General features: G+C 42.3%; 1 protein-coding gene across 2 annotated transcripts in view; it reads right to left on the minus strand.

Annotated features, from left to right (window-relative positions):
- The window catches only part of MEIS1 (Meis homeobox 1), a 135,934-nt gene that overhangs the window by 112,475 nt on the left and 5,988 nt on the right, over positions 1-17,471 (minus strand). For both annotated transcript variants that reach the window (XM_060026476.1, XM_060026477.1), the window contains exons 5-6: positions 17,160-17,210; positions 15,602-15,748 (exon numbers count right to left, since the gene is read on the minus strand). In XM_060026476.1, the coding sequence (XP_059882459.1) occupies positions 15,602-15,748; positions 17,160-17,210 (198 nt within the window). The remainder of the gene's footprint in view (positions 1-15,601; positions 15,749-17,159; positions 17,211-17,471) is intronic.

Consider the following 17,471-nt stretch of genomic DNA (forward strand, 5'->3'; position numbering starts at 1 on the left):
TCTTCATCCCAATGCCCTCCGTCCCAGGAAAATGCCATTAGACACATTAGACACAAATATGTTCTGGAATGCATACATGAATAACAAGTGATTTATAGAGGATGTCTATTGTCACCTGATACTGTGATCCCCTATATTAAACATCACAAAACATTTAAAAAAGACTTGCACAATTAAAAAACACCTGCCATACTTGCATTCACACAAACGTACACCATTATAAAAATATAATATAATAATATTCTGTTGCAAGAAAACACAGGCAAAAGAAAGTAAATTTGAAGGCAGACACATCCTGGACCACTTACATGGTCTGAAGACAAGTCACAACCTCCATAACCTTAACATCCTAATCTGTAAATGAGGATTAAGAAAATACTCCTCAAAAAAAAAAAAAGAAAGAAAATACTCCTCTGCAGACACAGCATACATCAATTTCTAGGCGTGCAGCAAGTGGCACCTACTATAGCTTTTAATGCGACAATAATAAAGTAACAACACTAATGGAACAACGTACGTTGACCTAGTCAACCCTGAAATATCTACATACAGGTGTATTCAGTTTATGGACCTTCTGGAAAGAATGGTTAACCCGAGCTGGCTTCGCGTACAGCTCGCTATGCCTTGCGCTATCTCCCAGCTGGTGTGTGCTCAGGGGATGCAAACTGATCTTATTTTCACCTTCAAATAACATGATTTTACAGGTGCTTTGCTCCTCCCCACCTCATCGAGTTTCATTTGATACCTAATACTTATAAATCACTTTACAGTCTACGAAGCACTTTGACGTTTTATTGCACTTGGTTTTTCATCACATTGGTATGATGCCAGAATCATTTTTTGTTTTTTTTCAGGCCCAAATAGTGAGGGTTTTTTTCCTTCAAAATTTCTACCCTACCAGTCCCACTTAAAAAAGATGGATAAATGAGAGTCTCGGGATCTTGATTCTGAAGAGGTCAGCTAGCAGCTATGTAGAAATTGATGAAATGATCACAGTGTTCAAAATCTGAAGTTCAGTCTGCACCTATCAATAGGTTTTCTCTTTGGGGCAGTACACTTACTTTTTCAAATCACCGGGGCCTCTTTAGTAAATGATCTCTAATGGCCTGAAAGAGCTGGCTCGCTTCTAAAAGTGAACAATCCAGTTCCTCCAGACCAGGGGAGTCCACCAGTGTGCGTGTACACGTGCTCACACCCCGACATCTGCACACATCCACACACACATGTGCACACACATACCTGCACTGGTCCACGAGGCAGAGGCGACGGGCTCACCGAATGCCGCCATGCCACACCGCCAGCATAGCCACATCTAATTAGGCCCCCTCCCTAGACTTCTCACCTCCGTCTACACAGTGTCTCTCAGGATCCTTAAAGGCACATAACTTCAGCAGGTATGATTCTTCAATGTGTCTCTCAACCAATGGTGCCATCTGAAGAAAAGGCACCAGAAAGACCCAAACACGGAGCAGTAAGGACAAAAGGGGTCTAGGTCCTCCTATGAAAAGGGGTATATGTTACCTGTGTGTACATGAAGCTGAGAAACTGGGGATCCTGAGAATTTTTTATTTGTGAGTATCTAAAGTCCGCTGTGCTCAAACTCCTGTTTGAAGATCTTGGTGGCTCCCACTGGCATCTGCTTGGTAACCAAAACATACCAGAAAGCTCTCCACACACTCAGCCGCCAAACGCGCCTTCAATTTGCTAGAGTCCTGCTCTCGCAAAACCTGCCCTAGTAAAGCCTGCTCCTCTCAAAACCTACTATCTAGCTGCAAATTCAGATAATTCCAAGAAAATGTAAAATTCTTTATACGGATTTCCAAAAACATCCCTGGAAATCATTAAGCAAAATTCATTTAACCAGGACAAGTTTCAGCAGGATGCTTTGTTTTAACACAGTAAAACTGCCCCCTTCCCTTTTAAGATTGTGTATGTTTTTAAACGCCAGAAGCTCACAGATTAAGACCGCAGCCTGCACACATATCGCGGATCAGGGCCACGTTGAAACGTGTTCGGGAACGGTCTGGAGGCAAACCCTTTTCTAAGTCCACCCTCGGTCCTGCTGCAAGATGATAAAGTTCGGGAGATTTCTGTCGGGCTCTGGGGCGGTCCCTGGTGGTGGCCTTCACGTGCCGGGGAGACAGACTCTTTCAAAGGTTATCTCCCTCACACACTTCTCCTTTTTCTCATTTCCTTCCCCGTCCCCGCCTCTACCACCTGCCTTGGCCAAGTCTGCCGGCCTGCCAGGGTTCTTGTTGGGCCCCCTTTTAATGCTGCGATAAAATGCGCTTATTACCCACCCCCTCTCCCTGCTTAATAGAGGCCTGAGGGTAATTCTGGTGACTCCAGGCAGATGGTAAATTCGTGGCGAGACAATGGGAATCCAGCATTCCCTCTCAGGATCTGCGGCTCTCCCCAAGACACCACCCTTCCTCTTCTCACAGGTCCAGCCCCACCATATTTGGCACTGTGGACTTCTCATCTAGAAATGCACCTCAAGGACTATTCAATTATCCCTTAACTGTGCTGCTCACGACCTTGGCGCCAGCCGGTATCTTGATGCACAGCATAAGTGTGTCTAACTCAGCATCAAATAAGGTAGAGTTCTAAAACCTTAGCAACTCTGATATATTGCTTTAAATATGTATACATATATATGTGTATATACATTTACACACACACACACGATTGCATGATAGCAGGAGTGGGCAGTTTGTGAAGGCAGAGACAGCATCTGTTACATTGAGTTCTATATTTCCCAGCTCTCACGTCCCACAAATGAAACCTACAAAAACGTTAATTTTTCAAACATTAAATCCTCTATCTCTGTGTAATGGGGCGTGTAGAGAGGAGGAGAAGAATTTTTGTGCTTTTTTGCCTTTGGTGAAAATTCTCCAAGGAGTCGTTTCATCTCTAAATGAAAAGTTTTGTATCAGGTGATTGTCTGAGCTCCAGGAATCACCAAAGCCTCTGGTTCAGACATGGGGGGACACGCAAGTGCACTTTCATGTATACACAGTGCCACGCACCCATCACATGCATGAGGAATAGGGCAAACGAACAAGAACGTGGAGAGAACAGATTTTAGTGTTTTTAATTACCTTGTGATGGAATGTAAAGCAGCGAGGCAGTCAGATACACTTTTTAAATCTCCTGGTCCTTAACTATTTTGCCTACTCTCCTGCAAATATCCATGCCCCATTCTCCCAATACTCAAGGCAGCAGGGAGGGCAGTGAGCTTAGGAAGCTCAGGCCCAGCACGATGGGTCACTCCCCGAAAGCTCCTTAAAATCCTACTTTCCCACAGCCCAATATCCTTTAGGTCACAACTCTGATACTCTCGGGTCATTACTAATCTGCAGAGTTGAAATAATTCATCCAGGAAATTATACATGAATTGACAATGCGAAGGAAAATGACGACCGATATAAAACACCACCCAAGATATTCGAAATGCTTTCCTTATGAAATCCACACAGCACTGATTCATTTTGCCCAATTTTTCGACCTTGAGAATCAATGCCAACACCATCCCTTAGTGACCCCACTGTGGTCTCAGAAGAGGATATAGATTCGTACATGGGGGAGGGACATTCAGACAATTACAAAGAAAAAGGAAAATTACACCCAAAGGGAAACTGCTACCAAGAGGTGACACCAGTTTTACCCAAATCTCAAAACTGCAAAGTAGGTGCAGAACTAAAGATGGTTCAAGTGCACTGAATGTTCAAATTCTACTAAGCAGTTTGTTGTGGAGAACAAAAGAGAAGTTAAAGCCTCATTACACTCGGAATCTTAGTAAAAGTACGTAATTTACGTTTTAATAACCTTTCCTTTCCTATGCTATTGTATTATGGCTGGCATAGTATTCATAAAAATAAACTCCTATATTGACTCTATATGCTTTTACTCCTGAAATTGTACCTGTGAACTGTAATTCACAGTTAAATGTTTAAAAAAAACAAAACAAAACCCCTCAAATCCAACTGCCACCTCTGTATTTCCAAATATTTGTACCTGAATAATTCAAACCTTACTCTTCATTTATCTGCTGAGAACTTTCCACTGAAATTTAGCTGATTTTCTGGCACTGCTATATAGGAGTGGCAGAAGAATCTGTAAATTACATGCCAGCATACCTGGTGTTATAAAGTTCCTTTCATAAGACTGCCTGCTTCCCAATGTTTTATTTTACAATTGTAACTCAGTATTCAGTGCGCCTCATTCTGCAAACAAATTAAGATAAAATAAACTCAAAAGTGTCCTATATATAACAACTTCAAACCACAAATTTTCTAGGCAACCATCCTAGCAAAAAGAACATCCGATAAGGCCAAAAACATTGTATCCTGAGTACAAGTAGATACTGAGATCTTGTTAGCAACTGGACCTCAGCCAGGAAGCATTTGCACTCAGAAATGTGGGAAAAAAGTACTCAGCACAAGAGCTGCACATAACTGTTACTTGAAGTTGAACCTAGAAACAAATCTGTAGTGATTCACTGTCCTATCTTGGCCACACATCTGAGTGGCCAGTCCCCTCTCACACTGTGATGAAATCAGAATAATAGCCACCCCTCCTAAAAGGAATTAAGACAATATTTTGCGCAAACTCTATGATTATATAATGGCCTATAAAACCACACCCCATTAACAACTACCCAATCTCCCCTCCCCAAATCAGCTTCATGTTGTTGAAGGCTGGGCAGACTGTACAGGTAAGAAGATGAAATATGATGTAAGGTTCTGTTTAGGGTTTACTGTTTTAAATGCTTTAAGTGCATTCTTACTTAGTTCTTATGCAGCTCAGTAAAGTGGGTTCTTTATCCCCATGTTACAGATGATAAAACTGAGGCTTGGGGAGGTGAAGTGACTTACCCCCTCACAGCACAGCCTGTATTGTGTATATACTTTATTGGGATACCGCCAGCCTGAAAGGTTGTGTAACTCGAAATTACCACCAATGCCCTTCATCGCTCTCTTTCAAGTGTTTCTGAAATCTTCTCTCTTCTACTTCCAAACTCTCAGACCAGAAAATCCACAACTTTGACACAAGAAGGAAACAAGAATTCAGCCAAGATGTAGTCATGTTTTATTCTACTACCTTACGGCATTATGCTTTGGATAAAAGAATAGCGGAAACTTACATTTACCACTGATTTCCACTAACAATTAGCAACAAGGTATTTTCTAATTTTCCGGTGCGTGTGTGTGTGTGTGTGTGTGTGTGTGTGTGTGTGTGTGTGTGTTTTAGAAGTGCTGCCAGTTTTTATATTTTCAATCAAATTTTATTTTCTAAGTATCATCATTCTTCAAGGATTTTTGAATTTTCAAGCCCTCTCACAGTGTGAAATTTGGAGGTGGGGAGTAGATTGTTCCCTTTTCTTCATTATTTATCTCGGTAAAATCATTAGAGAGGCCTTTCTCAAAGCATCTTGAAATTTAATTTGTGTTTCTGGTTCCCAGACTGGCTAAGTTCTCTGTAGTTCAAGGCCTTTAACTGAGAGATCAACTAAATCAACTGTGAATTCCAGAAGCAGGAGGTTGAGCTGTACCACTGGTGCACTTTTTAAGGAATTCCAGTTAATCAGAATGCCATTCTTCCTCCACACCCAGGGCTATTATTCTTGAGGCTCTTTGTATTATTTTAACAGTTATAGAGTATTTGGAGTATTAGAAGTAGACTACAAGTGAAGAAAAGCCCCATAATTGATTTGTTAATGTTTTATTCTCCTCTTTTTCTATTGGCATGTTCTTTACATTCCCTCAATAAATATTAAATACTCAGGTAATGCTCTCTCTTAGGTGGCAAGCAAACCTTTAGAATGTCGAAACAGTAGAGAGAAGAACAATGTACCTAATTGAAATGGCAGGGTAATTTGGAAAATAAAATTGAGTTGCTGCAAATCCCAAATTCCAGAATAAAAATGTTTATGCTCGCTCAGATGCAGATTGTTCCTGGCTTTGAATAATTCTTAGAATAAAAAATACTTGAGCACCAACAGTACACTTGATATGCATAGAACAAGCGTGGTCTACACATCTCTATTATTTTGTGCAAGGAAGTGCAGGGCACAATGAGCCTGATATTTTTCTTGGTGCTTTTGTTTTGAATACAGCTTATAAAGCATCCCAATAAGGTGAAACAATAGGCCAAGCCACCAAATATACAACCAGTGTTAAAAATGTCATGGACGGGATTCTTCAGAAAATTGTAAACACCTTAAGGAAGGGACAGGGAAGCATGCTGAAAGAAATGAAGGGGTTAAATGATTCTGCTACTCAATATCTTATTTCCCCCCTCAGATATATTCATCACCCAGATCAATTCAAAATGTGAAATTCCGGATTCTCTTTGGCAGAAGCTAGAGCCAAGAAACAATTAAAATGAAAGTGGAAAAATGCATTTGCGCCTGTTATTATGAAATGCTAACACGTACTGACTCTATAAGAGATGATGTTTATCTGTACACTGAGGGCAGTCTTATTATCTACTCAGGGCTATGCCATTCTTGGCAGAGATGCGACCCATATCTCTCAAAGATAAATTCCATATGCTCTGTAGAGTTATAGCATATTTCCCATAAATAATGTATACAATAGACCGTAAATAAATAATACGTTTATCTGAACTGTTCAAGAGTGAAGGGCAGGGTGCTTACTCAGGAGATGAAGTCTCTTATGAATGAACAATTTCAAATAAAAGTAATGTCCAATGGTGAGTTAGCACCAAGTTCTTAACACTAAAATATTCTTAAGCTGGGGTGGGGAGGGGATGTTAAAAGCACCCCAGATCTGGTGGGAACTTTCAAGTAAATGTTCCAACTAAATGCAAAATGCCCAATTTAATTTCACTGCTAAAGTTTCTGTTGTGATTGTAGCATCATAGCTAATAGGGTTTTACCTATTTGCTCCAATTCTTAGCTCTCTCTGTACACTACTGCTTTTTATGATCAACGAAACACCTAGACTTAAAATGTCATGTACGAGTTTTTGTCCCATGAAACACACAGTGGATTTTTTTTTTCCTTTGTGTGAACAATTTTAACATTGCACTGAATAGAAAGGAAGGCTACGGAAAAAAAAAAAAATTCAAAAAGAACCCATGTGCACTAGGTAGTTTGCTGGGACTTCATGCAGTAAAAATTGTTAGTTCCCCACCCCCGAAGTATCTCCCTTTTTAAAGCCCAGAAGACACACAAACTATTTCCACTTCTTAAAAATAGTGGAAGTAGGCCTTTAGACCCGCAGACATTGTACACCATTTAGTATGAAATTAAGTTTTCAGATCGCTAAGGAATAGTCTCTGAATTACAGAAAACACTATAGGTCACAGTTAATTATAGCTTGTCTGTCAAATTAAGTTAACATTCGAGAACACATCCAAATAGTTATGGAGCTATTAAGAGGAGTTTTATTGTCAAAGAAATTCTTATTCATTCAGCTTCTAATGTTTTTAAAAGAACAGAGATAAGCCTTTTTACAAGCTGGGACCGAGTAAGAAAACTCTGGGTTTACATCAAATTGCTCCCTTCATTGTCCTTTTGATGACTATGTCAGTTTCATTATAAACTTCATTTTCCAGAGTTTCATAATAGTCATAAACACACTTGACTTTAAAGAGTTTCTATGGGACATAATGTGAATGCAAATGCAGAATAAAATGCAAATCATGGAGGTCTGGGACCAAATATGGACTATCAGTTAAGAATCCAGTCACTGAAAACAAACATTTAGGCCTTAAGAGGAAGAGCACGAAGAAGCTGATATGAATCTTTACATCAAGTATTCACAGCCCTGGGGAAAGCAAGCAAGAATAACAGTTTTCAGTTTTTCACCTAATTGTAAAGCATAGTTTGGGAATATTTGATGACTTTGGTTTCTATTCATTCCCGTTCTAAAGTGAGGACCATTTTTCATCTTCTCAGGAAAATAAACCCACATGTGGGTAATAACCCACAAGGTACTCAAATAGGGAAAGGAGACCTAGCAAACTAGTTCAAGTTCAAATCTCAGGCATAGGAGGCTTGCCAGTCAGTGGGGAAAAAGTGATATGAAAAAGAAACAGCTATAGCTCTGTCTTGCTAAATAACAACCAACAACCCAGACATTTACAGCTAATGAATAATGAGCAGGCGATCATGTTGTGTTGTAAAATGTGAGGAAAAATCTATAGAAATGGAAATTCATGATAACAATTAATTCTAAGTTAGCATATGTTGTCAAGGAATCATTCTAATATCGCTCAAAATGTTAATTATTTACTTACTACTATCTTCTAAATGAGTCAGAATCATGTATGTTTAAATCCATTGTAAAATTTAAGACTTGATATTGTGTCAAAATGAAGGAAAAAAGGACTATAAAATGTTGCTTAAACTTGTTAAACTCATAAAAAGTTGCAGCGATTTTAAAAGTATTATTTAGTAAACTTATTATCAGTAACAGCATTTCCTTTCTGTGGAAAAATACAATTTCATTTAAGCTTTTTTTAAAAAACCATAACATTTCACATTCACGGTTCTTTACCTCATGATTATAAATCCTATTACTCGTAAATGGAGTCATGAGGCTATCAAGGGAAGAAATCAATGGGGAAATGTATTTTTGAGGATTGCAAATAATATAAAATTTATTTTCACAACTTAGCTATCCTGCATTAGTTTATGCCATATACAGTGGTGCATGGAAAAGCCAGAGTATGGTTATTGCCTGACTTAAAGAGAGTTAATGACTTAGTTCTGGTTATAATTTGTATTTAACTGTATGTACTCATGATACAAATAAACAACAGGTGTATATTTCAATAAATGTAAAAAAAAGTGTCTTTTCAACAGAGAATAAACTCTTTTTGATATGTTTTAGTCAGTTTTAGGAATTCTGAACCAAGAAGTCCAGAAATATAAAATAATTTCAAAAGATTTGCACTCTTGTATTTTCCTTTAACGAGAACATATTTCCTAGATTAAGAAATGCTATTTGCAAAAAGAGTGTTCAGAGAGAGTGTAGCAAAGTGTTGCCAATTGCTTTAATTCTGCACACATGAATGCATTAAATTGACTGAAATTGGATTCTAGTTTCAAATATTTAAATGAGTATATACTCGCTTATTTCACATGGTAGCTTTTATACCATTTATTAAAATGTCAAATTTAGAAGTGTGGGAAATCCAGCAATTGCCCGATATAGGTCTGCTTTCTGGAGAGGCTGTTCAAGACTCCAATAAGCTTTCCCAAATTCCCATAATCCTGAAATCATGGCATATTAAATTAAGGATACAGTGAGGGAGTCTTTTTACCTTTTACACTACTCATCTGCTTGAATTTTTCAAAACTGATTTTATACACGTGAGGTTTCTTCACAAATATGTAAGATAGTAAAATATCCAAACTTTTGCTGGATCCCCAACGTCAAATTTTGGAATGATTATTTAAATTGAAATCGTGAGTCTGTGTTTCATGTTTTAGACCCTAACTTTTTAACAGGTACCAATATCCTGATGTTTCCTGCCCTATGTGATTTACAGCGGCGTTGTTTTACTTGGGATTTTGAAAACTTTCAGGCCTAACATCTGCACAACTGTCAGATACACTGTGTCACATGTATTCTATTTTTATTTCTTTATTTGTAAAAGAATACTTTCCCATAGTTTTGATGTCATCTTTAAATATTAACTTAATTTTTTGCACTCAGGAGAAATGGCAAAAACATCTGTTTCAATTATAACATAAACTCAAGTGCTACTTTGATACAAATATAACAGATATCATAATCCAAAAAGGGCCATGGAAAATGCTATAGTTGCAAACATTTAAGACTGTGTAACAAAAATGACTGAGAATGGTATCAGTTTACTATCCTTCAACTATTTCCCTGACAGTGGAGTCAAATAATGTTGAATTATAGACCTTCTTACAGGAAGTCTTATTTTGTGTTCGTTTTTTGATCATTCCCTTGCTAGTCCCTATAGGAATTTGGCTGTCTGCCGACTTTTCTTTAAAAGTTTCTGTATACATACTCGGGTTGTGTTTGTTGATTAAATGATCATTTATTAAAACTTAAGCATTTCACATTGGTTTGACATATTTACGTTTCATGAGAAAATATTGCTATTGCAATGGCAAGCATAGCATTACCAATGTGAAAATCCTTCACTTGAATCCATTTGACAGCATTTTCATTTATAAGTGTCTTAATACAACTTGTTGTGCTTTCTTCAGTTTCTCCAATTCCACCTGCGAGGGAAGGTAAGCTAGTTTTATAACAGTAGGCTCCTCCGTAATACTTTAGTCTATCCGCTTGGCCTTAAAAAAACCTACGTTTCTACTATGGGACCACAAATAGTCTTTGTTTTTAAGAATATGGAGTTTTATTCCATAATTTTCCATCCATCACCCGGCAACAGCTGTGTTTTAAATCTTTCGGACTATGACAAACATTTTAACATTTAAACATACGAGTGTTTGAAAACATAATGATTTAAAATTTGTTTATTTTCAAAGTTGGGCAATTACAGCATGATATTTCAGTTACTTTTTTGAAAGCAGGGCCCGTATTTTAATGCCTTTTCTTCTTCCTCCTCCTGCTCTTCTTCTTCTACTATTTAAGCTTCTCCATGTTTTCTAATAAAAATCTCTATGTTAGGACCAATAGCAAGAGTCCACACAACCACTCTATGTATTTCCAAATCATGAGCAATGGAGTCATTCTGGTGGGAAAGGGATTGCTATTTGAGTGACCTATTGCCACAGAGCTAGTTAAATCACTGAACAATAGTTAGTGTTATGGGGCTTTACCTTGTACAAAGTAGCATTAGTATCATTGCTTTCTATTAACCATAGAACTTGCACTGGAGACTTCCACAGTGAGAGAGAGAGAGAGAGAGAGAGAGAGAAACTAGGAAAGGGGAATAACTTCTGTAGTATTAGCATTTAGACTTTGAGACATTTAACAATGTAATTGATCTCAACCTACCTGCATATACTCTGTACTTCTTTTTTTCCCTCTCAAATGTTTTTGACATGCCCCTAATAAGAATCAATACACCCCTACTCTGACATTCACACATAAATACACACAGAGCGCCAATCAGAACACAACAATAAAAACACACCTGGTAAACAACTATCTTTGAAATCAAAGGATACTAAGCAACAAAGAGCCTAGAATGAACATCCCAATTAGCCACTGTAGTGACAAGCAGTCAACACCTTATTATTTAATCATTAAAGGGAATCTTGCCATAATTTCCCTTTGACATAGTTCCAAAGGGAATTAAGAGTACCCTCCATGACTCACAACAACAATCAAAATAAAGTTAGATGGTGTCAAGACCCCATCACTTGCAAGGCCTGTGGACACAGAGGTTCCAGGATTAAGGCATTAACTGAGACCCTAAAAGTACTTACAACTTAAATAAGATGTGTCCGTGTGTAAGCATTCAGAAACAAACTGACAAAGGGACCATTTTCCTATCCCTCCATGTTTGTGTCCAGTTTTCTTAGTGGATGAAAATAAATTGCTTGCATTCCTAGTATTAGTAAATATCCCATAGTCTCATCTATTTTTTTCTTCCCCTGAAGCAGCACATCTAATACATCAAGAATATTAGGCCTCCCCATACCCATCCCTTAGTAACACCTCCCCAAAAGAGAAGGCTTAAATCTCCCTTGGAGGCATCCCCATCACACTTTGCAGGGAGGGGTGCTTTCGATCAAGTTCAGTTTTAAGAATTTTATCTCAAACTATGCTTCAGAAACAACATTCCGGACTCTTCAAATAAAACAATCGCCACCTGGGTTCCCTGGCCCACTGGGGAACCAAATCGCACTGGCTCAGGGCTGCCCCTGATCCCCAAGGCCCAGAAGCCTGGCGCTTTCCAGCCTGGGCTACGCAGCCCCGGCGGCTGTCCCCCGTCCCCGGGGAGCTCAGCAGCACTTGGCATTTAACCTGCCTGGCGAGCTTGGCTTTCTGGTTCCATCTCCGCGAGCCACATTACTTCTCCCCAGATATTAGAGACAAATCTGGATTAACAGGCAACAGGGCGCCCTGCGCAGCCCGCCAGCCCTTGCACAGGAGCTGTTAAATGCAGATTCAGCCGAGGACCCCCCGGAGAGCTGCTATTGAATAAAAATTGTAATCCAAAGGGACCTTTTCTTTGCCTCCCACTGCTTATAGGAGAACCCGGGTTGGCGCCCGAGCACAGGCCAAGCTACTCCTGCTCGCTACCAGCAGGCCTGGCCACCTCGGCTGGTGGCCTTCAGGGCCCGAGGACTCTTGCTCTGCTCTCCATTCCCTCTCTCGACCCCTCCTGAAAATGGAAAATGCTTAGATTCAAGGAGTGGCGAGCAACAAACAGCCCTGGGAAGGAAGGTTTAATTCGATAGCTCCCTCCTGGAGTGCGGCCTAAAGTCTAGCGACTGGGCAGCCAGATTCTTCCCCGCGTAACCCCTCTTGGCCTCCCCAATTCCACCCTGGGTCCCCCAAACTCGCGCCCCGCCTCCCCTCGCCCTGCGTCCTTCTCCATCGCAAACCAGGCTCAACCCTGGCCTCGACGCCTCGCACGGTGGCCCCCTCTGCGCCCGCTCCCGGGGTCTCAGCACGGCCCTCACCCCTGCCGAGGCTCGGAAGCCCCCGGTGCCCCTCGCTGCTCCCAGGCCCTGGGCGTCGGGGGCGTCCGTGCCAAGCGGGGAGCGTAGCAGTCGGGAGAGGGCGCCCGGGAGGCCTGAGCCCGCGGGAGGTGACTCTCGGGCCTGGGACTTCGGGGTCTGGGAGCGGGAGTGGGGGGCAGGGAGTTGAAAGTGGCGTGGGAGCGGGATTACGGCTTCGACTGGCGTCTTAATCTGATAAGAAAAAAACAAAAACAAAAAATACCACCAAACTAACGACACTACAAGGCCAAGCAGATTTCCGCCGACTTAGCCCTCCGGGAAGCCGGCTGGTATCAAAGTCGTGGATCCCAAGTCCCCGCGCGGGTGGCAGCCTTCGCGCCCTCCGAGGAGAAAAGTAAAGTAAAATAAACCGCGCGGCCATCAGGCCCTAGAGACAGAGGGGTTAATGAGCTAACGAGGCCCCGCGCTCGCACCACACCTGAAGCATCCAGTCCCGCAGCGCACACTCCACCGGAGCTCAGACTGGCTGGGCCGCATTCGCAGACAGGTGGCGAGGCCGTCCTTTCCGGGCCCGGCCCCCGGGGACCCGTGAGCCGGCTCCAGTTGGGAGCACTGGCGCCCACCTGGCGGCCCTAGTGCCTCGTCCCTCCGTTCCCAACTCCCAGGACAGGGGACTCCACTCCGCGGCCGAGGCACAGTCCCGCGTGCGCCCCGCGCTCTGCGCGCCCCTCCCCAAAGGGAGCCCAGGCACTCCCGCTCCTGGCTCCAGGGAAGCGGATAATTCCAAAGCACAAGCTTGGGGTTTGCTGCCCTACGACCAACGGAGACTTCGGTGAGCCCGAGGGGTCACGCGAGTGCGCCCACGCGCACAGGCCAACGGCGCCACGAGCTCAGCCAGAGCTGCGAAGCCCACTTGTAGGCGGCGGGAGAGGGACGCACACTGCTCATTTTATAGGTGGGGAGGTGAATAAAGTGCGAATTTTTATCCAAAACCACTGCCTTCCAATCTGCGTATCTCAAATAAAGGTAACTGAGTAACACCCCGAACTCTGGTCCTTTATCTTTGACTTTAATAAAATAATGATTCGATGAGAAAATGGGGTATAAATCTTCATTTTGGAGGCAATTAAAGTGTTGATTTCATTCATGCCCCTAAGCGATTCTTGTAATTTGCTCAGATAGCTTTATGTACCCAGCACTCCGGAGCTTTTAGAATCCCATTTTCTAGTTAGGCTTGTTGGATTACAATTTTTATTCAACAGCAGTTACCCGAGGGTTCCTCAGCGGAATCTGCATTTAACAGCTCCGGGTGAGGCCTGGCGGCCTGAACCAGGCGGGAGGCCGAGCAGCTGGCGGGGCCGGGACCCGGAGCCGCCTGCAGGTTTCCCACCTCGGTGGGGACGCTCCAGGATTGCGCAGGCTGCCTGTTCCGAGTGTTGTCTACACTGCCAAAAGTTTGCAACTCGCCAAATAGTAGGAAGGACCCGGCGCGTTGGCGCTTTTAAATCTCAGCTTTGCCTGCCTTCCACTCGTCGTGGGAAAAGGAGGAATTCAGCCTCTGCCGCGGGGTTACCCAGAGAAATCCAAGCTGGGAATTTTTTTTAAGGGGGTGATATGGAGAGAAGCAAACTTTAAGATGACACCGAGACCGAGGAGTCGGGCATTCCGGCAAGGAGTCTGCAAGGCAGCCGCTGGCCAACCGTGATCATGGTAGAGCTTGCAAAGAAAACTCTGCATGACTGGTTGTCCTTTGGCCTAACAAAGGCAGGCTGCTCTCTCCCCCAAGACGGGGCTCACGTGCCAAGTCAGAAAGAGAAACAACTCTGGGCCTTCACTTATAGGTGGAGAAGCACAGGAGGCCCGCCACCCAAATCTGTAGACGCGGTGCCACAATTCGCAACCGAGAGCTGTCCTGAGCCCTGTTTCATCTCACCCACTCCTCACGTTTTCACTTTCAGTGCATTTTTGCAACTCCTCTGGACCAATCCAGAGATACAGCGACAGGAGCGGGGGCCGGGGGGGGGGGGGAGAGAGAGGAGAGAGAGACTGGGAGCAAACATCGGTGTTGGGGTGAGAGAGAAATGCCCCCCAGCAACTCCAAATAAAAGTCGTCCCCACTTAGCAAAGCAGCGGAAGAAGGGCCTGGAGGGAGGATGAGAGAGGAGGGGGTGAAGCAAGCAGAGGCCGGCAGTTCAGAGCAGGGCGGCGCGGGGTCCTCCACCCGCCACACCGAGGGAGTCCCCGGGCGCCCCTGTCGCTGACACTTCCAAAAGCTGCCAACCCAGAGGGCCCAGAGCACGTACCAGCTGGAGGATGAGTGGAAAGGAGGAGGAGAAACGTCCATATTTATCTGTTTTTATAACCTCGGCCTGGTCTTATTTTTTCTATTAAGTACAATAAAATGGGCGAGCTTGCAGCGAGCACTGCACAAAGCAATGTTCAGTGAGGTCTAGAAGCGTTCGGCCGAGGAAAACTGACAAGACAGGCTAATGAACCGTATAGACAGGGAGAAAATAGCCAGCATTTGCTAGATTTCAAACCCTCCCTGTCTCTCTTAGACCACCTATCTTGGGTTTATTCCTAATAAAATAAGAAATAAGCAGACCCTACACTTTTCTTCGAGATAGCAAGGGGGAAAAAAATGCTCCAGAACAAAGCCCTACAATCAGAGGCGGTCACTGGCAGTTAACACTCCCATTATTATAGAGGGTAAATAAAATAAAGACAAAAATTAAAAGCGACAAGAAACAGGTCAAGTTTGCAGGCAAAGCTTTTACAAGCTCATCTCTCCAGGTCGAATCCCAGAGCCAGCCTTAATGAAGCAATAATAGCCGCATTATTCAAAAATTTTCATTTCGATGGAAATGTATCTAAAAGGGACTTAATCATATGCAAATAATAAAAGGAGGTGGTAGTGACCCAGCAAGCAATATGCATACAGATTTTTTTTTTTTTTTTCTCCCAGGGATGTTGAAATTGAAAAGCGCGTACCTGGTCAGTTAGATTTGCTGATCTCGTTATATCTTCACTGTCTGATTTTGATCCTCCTTCTCTATCGTCTATCACCAAATCGATAGGCATTTTCCCTTTCAAACAGCTAATATACCGGTGGCAGAAATTGTCACATAATTCGTGTACCTACATTATGACAGAAATTAAAAAAATGGAAATATAATCAGAAGTTCATAAATGACATTGACAAGTGCAATCCACCCCCCTTGTGAGATCCAAACTTCTAAATAGGGGAAACACAGGGCAATTGTCCTCCAGAGACCCTCAGACGCATCCAGAATTAGGAATAACTTTCTTTTCTTGCAAAATAGAGATATCGCAGAAAATTGACAGTGACAAGATGATTCACAGGCTACAACATATTCAACACCCGTGTTAAATTCATCAGCTCCCGGGGCTGTGGCCATTAGAGAGGTGACCTGCGTGGGTGACATTTAAGGTAAACTATTTAATTTCGTCCAGTTACTTTATCAGAAATCCTTTTCCAACATGTCTAAGAAAAAATTTATATATATATATATATATATATATATATATATATATATATATATCTCCAAAGGACCAATACTGTGTTGGTATAGGATATATGCCTGAAAACCCAAGTCCCTGTAACATTTGTCATTAGGGTTTCTATCTATAAGAAGCATATTTTATGATGCTTCCTTGAAAAAAAAAAAGACTCGTGATATGGGGGGAAAACCCTACAGCCACCAAAAGTTATCGAATTGATTTTAAAAAAAAAGGAAAAAAGATGCTTCAAAATATTTAGGCATAAGTGGAGTGGTCTCTTACAGGACCCAGGCATCACTGACATGCAAAAATTCACAAGAAACCCCAGTGTGCTTGCAATTTAATGTTAGTTTGAATTCCAATGCATTAAGTTTTTATTGCTGAGATTTATGGAACAGCTAGCAAAATCACGTTATCCCCCACCCTTTCTTGAGTGTGAAGGTGGGGTGTGTGCAGGATTCTCAGATCCAAGAAATTGACACAACTATCAACTCTGCTTTGTCTCTGCAAAACGGTTAAAGTGCCTCCCCCACCACTCCTCCAGACTCCCTGCCTCGTTCTCCTCCTCCCCCTCTGCCTCTCCCCTGTGTCTGACCTGCCGCTGCTCTCAGACTGTCTTCCAGAAACTCACTAAAACTAAACAAAACTTTTCCCCCTCAGAGGCAGCAGAGACGAGGAGGAGGAAGAAGAGAAGAGACCACAGAGGTATATAACCTGCAAGCAAACTCACAACAGCATTCTGAACATCAGAGGGGATGCCTAGAATTGCAATTGTTTATACAAAGCCAGCAAGGTATTAAGAATGAATACAAGGCTAGGGCGTTTGTGATCCCGGTTTTAGTGGCTAAAATTGTAATTAAACTGCAAAGAGAAATGGACGCTAAGATTGGCCTTGACACTAATTACCAGAAAGAAAGTCATTTATGCAAATGTCTCAGAAGCCTGAACTTCAGCCATTCTGAACCCTCCCCCTCTGTGTGTTTGGGCATGAGGGAGAAGCAAAAGGAGAAAAAGCTAGAGAAATTACCTTCTCTAATTCCAACAGATGAAACCTTAATACTTGTATGGCTTGAATCATCTGCAAAGATACAAAAAGAATGAGCGCCCCATTCCTAGTTTGCAGAAAATTGGCTGTTGCAGCTCTAACATCGCCAGCCTGCCCCCACCCCCCAAATAGAGTTATTTTGATTTATGGCAGTAACACTAAAACTTAACAGCAGCGAGTGGGTACCGTCTAGAGGTTTATATTTCTTAAGGAGAAAAAAATAGCTAAAACAACAACCAAGCATCTAAGGGGGGATCATAAACCTTCTCCTCCCCCATGGCTCCCCCACCCTTT

The sequence above is a fragment of the Delphinus delphis genome, chromosome 12 (assembly GCF_949987515.2).
Source record: "Delphinus delphis chromosome 12, mDelDel1.2, whole genome shotgun sequence".
Lineage (NCBI taxonomy): Eukaryota > Metazoa > Chordata > Mammalia > Artiodactyla > Delphinidae > Delphinus > Delphinus delphis.